Below are 12,723 nucleotides of genomic sequence, written 5' to 3'. Positions count from 1 at the left end.
AGGCCATGCTCAGAGGAGGGACTTGTGTGGGTCCTGGAAGTGGGTACAGGGCCATTTCCAAGGTCCAGGAGGCCTCACCTGAGAAGGGCCAGCCAACACCCCTGCAGGGTGCCTCTTGCCCACATCTGAGGATGACGTGGATGTGTCATTAGGTTACGGGCCCGCGTCTGAGGATGACGTGGACATGTCATATGGTTATGGGAGCTCAGTGGAGGGAAAGATGGTGCTTAGCAGGAAATCAAAGAAAATCATGTAGAAGTGGTGTTTGAGTTAGGTCTTAGAGGAGGGTGTGATTTTGACATGGCAACTGGGGGAAGCTGTATGATCTGAATATGCTCTCATTGTGAGAAAGACACGGGGGGATGAGTGAGACAGACACAGACGTGGGAAATTGTGGTGTGTCTGTAAATTGTGATGTGGTGTGTTAGTGACAGGAAATCGTGCTTGGAAACAAGGCCAGGAAGGTGTTTTGGAACTGAAGGGTGGACGGCTTGAGTGGCAGACAGTGGTGGTGGGGGGGGTTGTTTATCCTGTAGACAGAATGGGTCCCTGTGTTTATCTCCACTAACTGGGGGGTATCTAGTACACGGAAGTGGAGATTTCAACTTCTGGGTTCAACTTCAGTTTGTGTTAAATTACAGGCTAGCTTTGTGACACAGGAAAGTCATTGAGCTTTTTAGGTTTTTTTTTTTAAAGCTATGCAATGAAGATAATTATACTTCCATTCATTTACTTTTCTAACAATTAAGTCTTTGGGTACCCTTGTAGATAATCATCCTTTGGAAAGTAATTAGGATTTCATAGTTATGATTGCTTTTCATTAATTCTGTTCTTATTTAAAATAGGTCTAATTTTAGGGACTTCCCTGGTGGTCCAGTGGTTAAGACTCCGCCCTTCCACTGCAGGAGGCATGAGTTCAGTCCCAGGTCGGGGAACTAAGATTCTGCATGCAATATGGTGCAGTCCAGAATAAAATTTACTATTTTAACAGTTCTGCATTCAGCGTTACAATTCCCATGAGCATGATTTATTTTCTTCAGCAACTGGTTGACAGTTCACGCATCCCACTCTCTTTCTCTCCAGGTGACTGGGCAGCCGCTGAGTCCCTCCCCACAGCAGTCTCAGCAGGGGCTCAGCCCCTCGCATGTCGCAGGTAGCTCCTCACAGGGCCAGGCCCTCCAGCAGCCTCCCCAGGGCTCCACGGTCCAGCACACATACCTCCCCAACACCTGGAATTCCTTCCGTGGCTACCGTAAGTAAGGCTGGCACTTACTGCAGGTGGGGGACCTGCAGCTACAGGGCGGAATTTCATCGGCTTTATCATCGATTTTCTGGATTAAAGGTTCATTAGCCGTTTTCTACACTCTGCGGAGCTTGTACCTTAATGCGTTTCTCGATTCAGGCAGCGTCTGATGTCAGGGCCACCCTGAAATGACATTTTTCTGAGAAGTCAGGAATATTGCTGGAGCAAGTGTAGGCAGGCGGTTTAAGTAGTACAGTAGCTGCATTTAGGATTTCAGGTCATTATTGATCTCTTCTAGCTGTGTTTATAGAATGTGTGTATATCAATCACTGTGCGAGACCCTGTGTGTACAAAAGATGAATATTGACTTTCATACACGTAACACCACACAATAATCATGCTAACCAAGTTTCATTAAGCTTTTACTGTGTGCGAGGAAGGATTCTAAACTGAATCTATATCACATCTAATATTCACAGCAGCCTCCTAGATAAGTTATCAGTACTTGCATTTTATAGATAAGGCAGTTTGGACACAGAGTAACTCATCCAAGGAACATAGCTACTAAACAGAGGACTAGGACCCAGGCAGCTTGGGTGCAGAGTTTCCACTCTAAACCAGCACACTGTGCTGCTCCTCCTCACCAGACAATCTTGGGCTCAAAGAAACTGTTATCTCATTGTTATTTAGTCACTCAGTCGTGTCCGACTCTTTGGAACCCCATGGACTGCAGCATGTCAGGTTTCCCTGTCCATCACCAACTCCCGGAATTTGCTCAAACCCATGTCCATTGAGTCGGTGATGCCATTCAATCATCTCATCCTCTGTCGTCCCCTTCTCTTCCTACCCTCAACCTTTCCCAGCATCAGGGTCTTTTCCAGTGAGTCGGCTCTTCGCATCAGGTGGAGACAGATACATGAGTAGCTGATTTCAAAACCCTGAGGTTCGTGTTACCAGAACCAGTTGGGCTGGCTGCCAAAGGTCAGAACAAGTAGAAATCTTGGTGGGGACAACAGCTTTGGGTGTCAGCTGAAAAGTATGAGACCTTTATCACTGAGGACATGGAAGAAACAGGAATAGTAACAGTTAAGAGCTCCATAGCAGGAACTAGGAGAACAGGGGCTGTGTTAGTCTCTGTCTTACTACTGATTTTGTTTTTGGGTCCATCTCTGCTGTGATTGATCTTAGGCTGTGTTATGTAGATTTGGTGTGGAGACAGGCTCAAATGCTACTGTTTCTTTACAATCTATTCTCTTAAATACTGGTGGTCACAGTGGGAGCTGAGCCTAGTGTGTGTCAGGGAAGTACTCTTCCTCATGATGAACCCCAGTAATCCTGGTAAATAGACTGACATTCACACTCAGTTTCATTCCCGTGAGAAGAATGTGGAATGATGCCGACAGTCATGGTAGTCATAGTAATAACTAGCATTCTAACCTGGTGAAATGATCTGAAATTTCTTATTTGGGAAAAAAGTTTAAAATATACAAAAATAGGGAATTCCCTGGCAGTCCAATGGTTCGGACTCAGCGTTTTCACTGTGAAGGGTGTGGGTTCAATCCCTGGTGGGGGAACTAAGATCACATAAAGGTGTGCAGTGTTGGGGGAAAAACCCCCCAAAACCATATATATAAACACAAAAATATACCCACACAAATAGAACAGTAATGAACTCCCCTGTACCAGTTATCCAGCTTCAACACTTACCAGCTCACGGGCAGTCTTGTTTGCTATGTACCCACTGTCGTTCTCTCCCAGTCCTCCAACTATATAATATAATCCACATCATTTCATCCATAAATATGTTAGTATCTATCTCTAAAATCAAAGCAGTGAAAACAAAAAGCACAACTCCAGTGTCGTTATCACACCTAAAAATAAATTACAGTAACTGTTTAATGCTGTCAAATATCCGGGGTTCATATTTCTGTGACTGTCTCATAAATGTTTTTTTTGACAGTTGGTTTTTCAAATTGGGTTCCAAATAAGGGCCATACATTGCCATTGATCATGTCTGTTGAGTTTTGTTTATATATGTGTTCTCTTTCTTTCTCCTAAGTTGCAGTTAACATGTTGAAGAAACTGGGTCACTTGTGTTCCCTACCTTCCAAATTTTGCTGTTGACATCCCTGTATTGTCATTTAAGATGCTTTCCTCTGTCTCTTTTATTTCCTATAGATGGGCAGTTAAATCTAGAGGCTTGATCAGATCAGGTTCTGTTTTTTGCCCTCCAAACATTCCGTATCTGTTGATAGTACCTCCATCAGGAGGCTTGTCTGTTTCCTTTACCCCGCCATTTCATTAGGCACTGCAGAGTTGTGCTGTTCTGATGCTATCACACTCTTCTTCTTTTTCAATAAACATTTATGTACTTGGCTGCACTGGGTCTTAGCTGCAGCACACGGGATCTTTTAATTGCATCATATGGGACCTTGTCCCCTGACCAGGGATCGAACCCGGGCCCCCTGAATTGGGAGAGCAGAGTCTTAGCCACTGCACCACTAGGGAAGTCCCTTGATTCTATCATCCTTTATACACTTATTGCTGGGAAACTTCCATAATGAAAACAGTTTTATATTAACTGTCAGGTTATTGTGGGGTATGATTTGCACAGGAATGGCAGGATAAATGCTTTAAATACTTGGCTCATCTCCTTAATTTACCAGTTTTCAAAATAATGAATTGTCTCCTTGTTTTATCTAATCACATCAACATAAGACTCTGGGAGCAAGCAAACCCATGGAAAATGACTCAGTAGGAAATGCGGTCACTGGTGAGATATTTGTTTCTACCGCTTGTATTGAAATGTGAGACCACCGAACTGTGGTTCTTTCCTGTTTTTCAGCATCGGAGATTCAAATGATGACACTTCCCCCAGGCCAGTTTGTGATTACAGACAGTGGTGTGGCAACTCCAGTCACCACTGGCCAGGTGAAGGCGGTCACTCCGGTAAGCTGTGCTGCTTGGAGGGTTTTTCTGTTTCCCATGCTGCACCAGCCCCGCCCTCCTCCCAAACTCTTCTCCTCCCAAACTCTTCATATCTGAGTTAGAAGTATATCTTCTGTTTTCCCATAATATCTTGTGGTACTGTATTATAGCACAGCTTATTTCAATTATTGGTTCACCACCTTTTTCTACTAGGCAATGAATTCCTCAAAAGCTGGGTCTTAGTCTTTATCCTTAATGTCTTGCACAGAAAGCTGGGCTATAGCAAATGCTCAAGAAAGATGTATTCAATTAATAACAACAGTGAACCTTCTGGATCCATATATGTATTTGTTGTGTTGTTTAGTCACTAAGTCATGCGTGACTCTTTTGTGACCCCGTGGATTGTAGCCTGCTTGGCTCCTCTGTCCATGGGATTCTCCAGGCAAGCATACTGGAGTGGTTGCCATTTCCTTCTCCAGGGGATCTTCCTGACGCAGGGATGGAACCTGCATCTCCTGCATTGGCAGGCAGATTCTTTTACCACTGAGCCACCAGGGAAGCCCATACATATAGATACTTGTAGATAATTGATCATCTTTTTATGTGTTTCTTAGAAAGTATATGAGTCTTCATGATTGTTGATCCTCAAGTAGGGAGAGAATAATATAATGAATGTGTTATGAAATTCTTTTTTTTTTTTTGGCCATGCCGTGCAGCTTTGGGGTTCCTAATTCCCTGACCAGGAATCCAGACCCTCAGTTGTGAGAGCAGAGTCCTACTGACTGGACTGCCAGGGAATTCCCTGCCATAAATTATTTTGTTGTATTGCATCTGCTACTCTGTTTTTATCCTCACTGGGTTCTTCTGGCCTGCCTCTGGAAGACAGAGTTTGTAAATTTAAATTAAGAAAGATATTCTTAACTGGCCTGGGTTATTGGGATGTGCCCAGGGGAAGACTGATTACTGCCCAAGAGGCCTCAATGTGTAACAGGGTAGTTTAGTAGCCTCAGAAACCTGGCTTTTTTTTTTTTTTTCCCAAATCACACCAAGAGCTCACTCATTTCTCAGCACACGAATTCATATTAACTAGACTGAGGAGAGTTGTATAAATCTGGAGTAACACTTTTGTAATGGGAACAGTAACTAATGTAGACTGGAATGGTCTCCTTGGCATGGTGAGTGAAGTTTTTGCTCTTTTTTGTGAGTCCCACAAGGACTTACTGACTCTTTTTAGGCCCTGCCACAGTATACATGGGGCTTCCCTGGTGGCTCAGTGGTAAAGAATCTGCCTGCCAATGCAGAAGACTCGAGTTCAATCCCTGGGTCGGGAAGATCCCCTGGAGAAGGAAATGGCAACCCACTCCAGTATTCTTGCCTGGGAAATCCCATGGACAGAGGAGCCTGGTGGGCTATAGTCCATGGCATCACAAAGAGTCAGACATGACTGAGCGACTAAACAGTTTTGGTCATAGATTATCTGCAGCCCACCTATGAACCACTTAGGTGTCCATGGACCCTTGGTTGAGAACCAGCCCCCTGCAGCTAGAGGAAGACCCATTTGGGAAACCAAATGCTGATCAGAGAGTTGCTTTGATGAGCATGGACTCAGAACAGATGCCCCAGATAAATCAAATTCATATTTGGCTGTGGCTTTCTCTCTGGACAGTCCTTGGAAAAGCTGCTACCAGAGTTTTCCTCCGTGGCTTTTTTCTCTCTCAGTCTATATAGCTGATCAATCTTCCTTCTGACAGACACATCTTTTCTTTAAAAATGTTAAGGTAGCTGACATGGAGATGTTTTTCATGATCAGAGGGAAAAATGAGGAAAAATTAAAACAGTGTATGTCTTCATAAAGTCAAATTTATTCAGTGCAAAGGACTTTATTCTAAGACTGTATTCTTCCTGTGCTTTTGAGTGTTAAAATGTCTCTCATTTGACAGCAGCATTTAAAAAATGATTTCACTTGGCAAATTAAAATTTGGGAACATTAATTCTTACCTTAATTTTGCTGGGTCTTTGAAATTCTGAACTCTGGGAACCATTGATCTTGACTTGGGGGGGTCATTCTGCCTCTTTAAGGATAATTTAACTATCTCTTCTTTGACCCATTTTGTATTTGCCTTTAGACATTAATTGACACAGTCACCTTATTTTATGAATTTCTAAATTCTTAGGGACAATATATAGCACATTTCATTTGCCAGGTAGGTTACCATCATGATGCAAATTTCTGTACTTGATGTTCCTCACTCTATCATTTGGTAGGACAACTAAGGTCCTCCTTTAAGTCACCTTTGTAGTCTACTTCTGTGGCTGGACCATCCCCTCTAAAGGACTTAGGTAACCATCTCCCCCCATAGGTGCCTTTTTGGGTTCCCCTTAGAACATTTCTTTGCATATTCCTTCTCTCCTCCGCCCCCCGCCCTCCCCATGGCTCTCACCCCAACTTCTGGCCTCAGATTTCTAAAGATCCTTTTCTTCCTGCTCTAGGGTCATTATGTGTTATCAGAAAGTCAATCAGAATTGGAGGAAAAGCAAGCATCTGCTCTCTCTGGAGGAGTCCAGGTTCAGCCAGCTGCACACAGTGACTTGGACCCCCAGACCACCAGCCAACAGCCCACTCAGTACATCATCACAACCACCACCAACGGGAATGGGAACAGTGAAGTGCATATCACTAAACCCTAACTCCCATCCTCAAGCCAGAATCAAGCAGTCACATCATGTCTTTTCTTATTCATATGTCTGGAAGCTTCTGACACAACTCCTTTTTAAGATTTATCATTCACTCAAGAGTTTGGAAATCACAGTTTTGATCCTCACCAGGGCTTATTTTATCCAGATCATCTTTACCAAGTGGACTCTTCAAACCCTAGGAGTTCCCGCCATGGAATGGAGGTCATTCAGATTTCAAGATGGAGAAACTTTGCCTTGCTCTTGAACTGGTTTTTTAACACATGGATAAGCCTTACTTTTCCTTTGTGGAAATATTAAGATGTATTGTGTTGTACCAAAGGTGGAGAAAGGATGTGCCAAGTCCACGGCCATTGGACTTCTTAATCCCAAGCCACGGCACCAAAGGCAAAGGGGCATTTTGTAGGCGCATATTAGGTTAGAACTGCTTCCTCTTGTGAGTTTGCATTTTCAGTAATATAACAAAGGGAGCCCACTGAATATGAAAATTACAATGATGAAACCTTATGATGGTCTGAAGGAAAAACTGTCATCTAAATTTTTCTTATTGCTGATTTTTAAAAAACTTGCCATTTTAGGGAAAAGCGCTGTTGGGCTGTTGGTAGTGCTTTGCACAGACCCTGGTCCTTAGCAGATTAGGTCAGAACCTCGTGTTCTGATAGATCTTACTTTATTACTCCACAACTATGGACTCCCTGTACAAGGAAAGGTTGCCTGATGTCAGCAGAATTTAAACTCCCACCTTAAGGCTTGCTCTCCCATTCTCTGGTTGAACTTGTATGAAGGAGATACTGGAGATGACAGTATCAAGAAAAATGGCTAAAGCAACTATACAGAGAGTGAGAAGCACTGAGACCTCGTCCTGCCTTTCAGGATCCGTTTACCACTCGTTGATAAAGGGCGAACCCTTGCTCTTCCCAGGTGTACCTGCAACCCTCGCTCACAGCGTGCGTGCGGTGTATTTTAGTCCTTCCAATACTGTCTTAAAATGAACATTCTTTCAGATTGGATGGAAAGGTGGTCCTCCTTATTTCTTAACACTTTAAATATATTGCAATTCATCTGGGCCTTTTGGTAAGATAACTAACTTCACACCTTGGGGGAAAATTTTAAAAGGTGGGACCATTTATAATGTCTGTTAGGGCAATTATAAGGGATCTGGAAGAAACCCAATCTTCATGTTACATTGTTAGTTGGGAGAGGGAGAAAATTCTGCCTCAATGATAGTTTTTCTTATCATTGTTCCTGTTTGGGAGTCTTAGTAGCTATGAATTCAGTGGGGGAAGGTATTTCTCTTCCTTTTACTGTACATTCCAGTTGTGCACATAAAACATTACAGAAACCAGTAGGTATTTTAGCAACTTTTTGTGACATACATTTTTTAGAATAATTATGGAAATGGTAGAATTTATCATTCCAGAAGAGGAAGACCGACCTTCAGTTTCAAATGAAGTTAACTAATTTATTTTATTTACATTTCTGGGTAAAAACTGGCTCTACAAATTAAGAAGTATAGTAGCTTCTTTATGGTAAAGATACCTTTCTGAAAAGTAAGCAATTCTATTGAAGTAACTTTACTAATATGTAGATTTTGCACTTTATTACTGAGACCTCATTCATGTAGTTAGCCCTGAAAATTTAGGCACTAAGAGAACCTGAGAGTTCTTAGGTAGTTGTGTGGAAAATGAAAATGGACTCTGTATCTTTGGTAACAAAGAGGTAATGCTGATGTTTTCAACAGAAAATACAGACTGTGCGTCACAATGTAGAGATTCTGAGTCCCACAGTCCTCCACTGTGATGATTACAAATCTCCTAGTGTCCAGCCTCAAAAGATTTGCTAGGTAAAGAAAATCAAGCTTTCCCAAAGGTCCAGTTAATTTTTTGGCCCTGTTGGGTTCCTTTTTTTATTTGAACCAGCAATGTACCTCCCTCCCCTCAGGAATAACTTATTGACTAAGATGGAAAACTATCATTGAATGGAATGTTCATTTTATGCCAGCTATTTCAAGTTTTAAGATACACAGAAGTGAAAAAATATTGTGGAAGGACTTCTGTTTCTTTCCCATTTAAGTTCTTTCTTTTCCTTTTTTTTTTTTTTTCGTCCTTATGTGGAATAAGTAAGGGCTCTAGAACTATTGATAATTTGTATATTATCAACCAGAGATGCAGGTGTGGCAGTTGAGCCAAACAATTTTGCTTTAAGATCAGGTATTCAGCACATTTATTTTAAGGTAATGGATTTTGAAAAGGACTTGGATTTGAAGAGGTGGCAGATGATAAGCCATCTAAGACCCAATTTGAAAAAAAATTTTGTAGCCACTGTTTATACTGTGGTCTCTCCTAGGACACACTGGCATTGTAGACATCAGTGCAGTGTGGAAATTTTGGAGTAGGTTACATACAGATTTTACATTTTTACTGTTTGATTTGTGCCCACATAAACAGACATTTCATCATGTAAACTTACTGTTATTCTGGGAAAATCTATTCTTTTGGTCTTCTTGAATTGTTTTCTGATTTGGAATTATCCTTTCAAAAAACTCTTAGGACGTGTAGGGCTAAAAAGCACTTCGTGAGATGCTGAAGCTGACCCACAGGTTGGAAATATTGACCCTACCCTGTTATTTAAATGTGAACATTTATGTACATTCAGTGAGTTATAGTGTTAATAGTCTTGTGCTACTCAGCAGGTGTAAAAATTAATAAATATTTTTTTTAATAAACATCCTTGTTTGTATGTGTACGAAATACAAGAGCTTCTGATAGTTACCTTTTTTTTTTTTTTTTTTTTTTTTAAATAGTACAACTTGCATTGTTTTGACTCTTTGATTTACTCTGGTGTGGTCAGAGACACAAGGTCTGGGAATTTATGGCTGACAGTATGGAACGTTGTTCCCCTGTCCTTTTAGTTGGTGGTGTGTGATTCCAGATGCCTCCCAACAATCTAAAGGGAACTAGAGGCAGACGTGCAGTCAGCGAGGGAACAGAGATTGGCTTTGTTTGGAAACCACTATTTTCCAAGCAGGGAGGAGCAGTAGTTTGGCCTGCCAGCTTGTCTGACTTATTTCTATGCAGAGAACAGAGGACAGTCCCTGAACAACTGGTTGGAAGTACCTGTGTAATAAGAAGTTCGAAGCCGTTCAAAATAAAACCTAGCGAGTTAGAAGAAAGGGGCCTAGGTTCTTAACTATCGAGAATAGTTGAGAGAAGGTTTAGTAATAGAGAGAAGACTATCGAGTTTGATTTAGAATGTATTTTAAATGTGTGTACTTTCTTTCTGAACGTCGAGGGTCCAGGGATGGGAGAGAGAACTGGGGCCACGCCGGGGTTAGTTGGAGCGGCACAGGCTCTGATCAGATCAGCCTTCTCCTCGATGAAACTTGAGAAATCACAAAATAGGAGCTAACAGCGCACCACGTGGCTGGTACAAAGATTCTTGGATGGGAAGTGCTCAGGTGCCAGGAGCAGGGTATTGCGCTCTGCAAACGTTAGCTAATAAAACTGCATTCACTCACTTAGGGGCTCTGGAGCCTCAGCTCGCGCCCAGGTAACGACTGGCCACACCGGATTCGCCCTCCGGACACTTCTAAGACTGGTGAGATTAACGAGCGAGACAGCAGCCGGCCCTCCAAAGTCCAGCCCTGCGGGCTCTCGGCACTACAGGCTGTGTGCCTCGCGAGCCCCGCCCCGGCACCTCCGGCCCCGCCCCGAAAGCCACGCCCCCGGCACTTCCAGGCCCCGCCCCGCGCAGCCCCGCCCCTTCCGCCGCCCGACCCCGGAGCGTGCACGCACCGAGACGCCTTGCGGGAGCGAGCGCGTCCGGTCTGGGAGCCCGCGGGCTGAGAGGTGCGGCGGGTTACGAGACCGGCTCCCGCGGCGCAGGTGAGGGCGGGCCGGGGCGGCGAAAGCGTTAAAGTGTTGTGTGGGGAGCAGAGGGAGGAAGCGATCGGCCGGGTCTCCGAGGGTCGCTGCTCCCTCGGGCTCGAGGCAGGGGAGCGGGCGCGGTGGGAGCCGGGCGGCCTGGGTGGGTGGGGGTTAGGGTTAGCGCGGTGTGGGGGAGGGGCCTTGGTCGCGGAGGTGGCGCGGGACCCGGGCCTGGGGGCTGCGGAGGGGTTTGCAGTTTGAAGCGGGCGGCTGCCGCGGCCAGAGCCTGGGATTTAACTTCTGTGTTGGGGAGGGGCCGGGAGGGAAGGTTCTCCCAGGTGCAGAGAAAGGGCCTTGGGGAGAGAGGCCTTCCTGGTTGGTCAAGCGGTGCAGGACGCCGCAAGAGTTAAAAACCCTAAAAAAACCCTTGGCTTCCGGGGTCCCGACCCTTTGGCAGCTGCCTGCTTTCTTGTGTTTTGAGATTCTCTAAAGAGTAGTTGCAGGGCAAAGGTTGCCACCCGGATAGGTTACATTTAGCGATCCGTTCAGTGTAATTGAAGAAACTGGTGAGCAGTTTGTGAAACAGGTGCTTCTCCTAAGAGTCAGGTAAAACCCTGCAGCTGTTACCCTCTTCGGTGCCAGTTCTGTTAAGAGGGCTTTATTCTGGGCATCAGGTTGCATCTACTTTTTTGTTTTGTTTATAAAAGTTTTATTAAAGGCAAATGCATTGTGCTTTCTCAATGGTGTCAGTAATTTAGGCGTCAGAGGTGTTCAAGATGCTGTCCTTCATCGTGTACTGAAGGGTGATGGGACATAGTCCCTTGGGGACCACTCAGCTGCTTTGAACAGGAGTCTTTCCACTATATCATATGTAGATCTGACATCTCTTCCAGATAACTTGAAATAATTAGGGGAAAGGTGCTTGTTTTAACAGTAATATTACAGGCCTGCTCTTTATCCTTTGAGAGTTTTTCAGAATAAGAAGTCATTACATGACTGCATTAAGCTATATGAATGCATCCATCTGGAAATGATTCACTGCATTTCATGATTGGAAATAACTGTAGAGAGGACCAGAGGACCAGGTCCTGCTCCTCTTCATCTTAGATAGGTAAAGAATTTGATAGCTGGTTAGGTAAGATGTGCTCAGAGTCGCTGAGATGAGACTAGGAGTTTGGTGTTTATTAAACCTGTTTTTATTCCTTTCCATTTGGTAGGAATCAGAGTTGGAGAAGGGGTTTAGCAAATGTTTGTAGAGTGGTTGAGTTCAGCCTCCCCTTGAACCAGTTGTTAATAACTATGGCCTCTGCTTTGCCCCTAATTCCAGCCATCAGCCTTATGAGATGCTCTCTGAAAAAATTTTCATATGTATGTTTCTAAAGGTAGCCAACAGTGTTCACTTATTATAGGAAGGAGAAAAATAGCATTATATTTACATGATTATACATATCAGCTGGACCCACTAAAGTGCATTGGTCACTGACTTTTAGTGTTAAGAACATGGATTTGCAGTCCTGCTCACCTGAATTTCAGTCCTGCCTCTGGGGTTGGGCAAGTTGCTTATCTATTCTGATGCTAGGTTTTAGTATCTGTAGATGTAATAACCCTGTCTTGCACACTTATAAGAATTAAATCAGGTACATGAAAGGCCTGGCACTTAACAGGCCTTCATTAACTTAGTGTTGCTTTCTGAACTTCACTAGTCCCCGGATTTTCAGTCATTTCTTTTATGAGGGAACAACAAAGAGTTGCTTAAAAAAACAATATTAAGTAAACTATATTAGTGTGAGGGATTTCAAGTGTTGGTCGCTCAGTCATGTCTGACTCTTTGTGACCCCATGGACTGTAGCCCACCAGGCTCTTCCGTCCGTGGAATTCTCTAAACAAGAGACTGGAGTGGAGAAGATCCCTTCTCCAGGGGATCTTCCCGACCCAGGTATCAAAACCTAGGTCGATCTTGCATTGCAGGCAGACTCTTTACCATCTGAGCCA

General features: G+C 43.8%; 2 protein-coding genes across 5 annotated transcripts in view; both read left to right on the top strand.

Moving 5' to 3' along the window:
* PRDM10 (PR/SET domain 10) overlaps positions 1-9,590 on the top strand; it is a 92,333-nt gene extending 82,743 nt beyond the window's left edge. Inside the window, exons 20-22 of one of the 2 annotated variants that reach the window (XR_006266401.1) lie at positions 1,084-1,252; positions 2,107-4,192; positions 6,662-6,704. Coding sequence is in view for 1 of the 2 variants with exons in the window: in XM_043451824.1 (XP_043307759.1) it covers positions 1,084-1,252; positions 4,089-4,192; positions 6,662-6,859 (471 nt within the window). In the remaining variant the exon portion in view is untranslated. Of the gene's footprint in view, positions 1-1,083; positions 1,253-2,106; positions 4,193-6,661 lie in introns of both variants that reach the window. The other variant, XM_043451824.1, reaches the window with a different exon arrangement.
* A 1,045-nt stretch (positions 9,591-10,635) lies between these two features.
* The window catches only part of NFRKB (nuclear factor related to kappaB binding protein), a 30,794-nt gene continuing 28,706 nt past the window's right edge, over positions 10,636-12,723 (top strand). For all 3 annotated transcript variants that reach the window (XM_043451799.1, XM_043451798.1, XM_043451797.1), the window contains exon 1: positions 10,636-10,749. The gene's annotated coding sequence lies outside the window, so the exon portion shown is untranslated. The remainder of the gene's footprint in view (positions 10,750-12,723) is intronic.

Source organism: Cervus canadensis, chromosome 29 (assembly GCF_019320065.1).
Source record: "Cervus canadensis isolate Bull #8, Minnesota chromosome 29, ASM1932006v1, whole genome shotgun sequence".
NCBI classification, from domain to species: Eukaryota; Metazoa; Chordata; class Mammalia; order Artiodactyla; family Cervidae; genus Cervus; species Cervus canadensis.
Note: the sequence above shows the minus strand (reverse complement) of the source record. Positions and strands in the feature narration are given on the sequence as shown.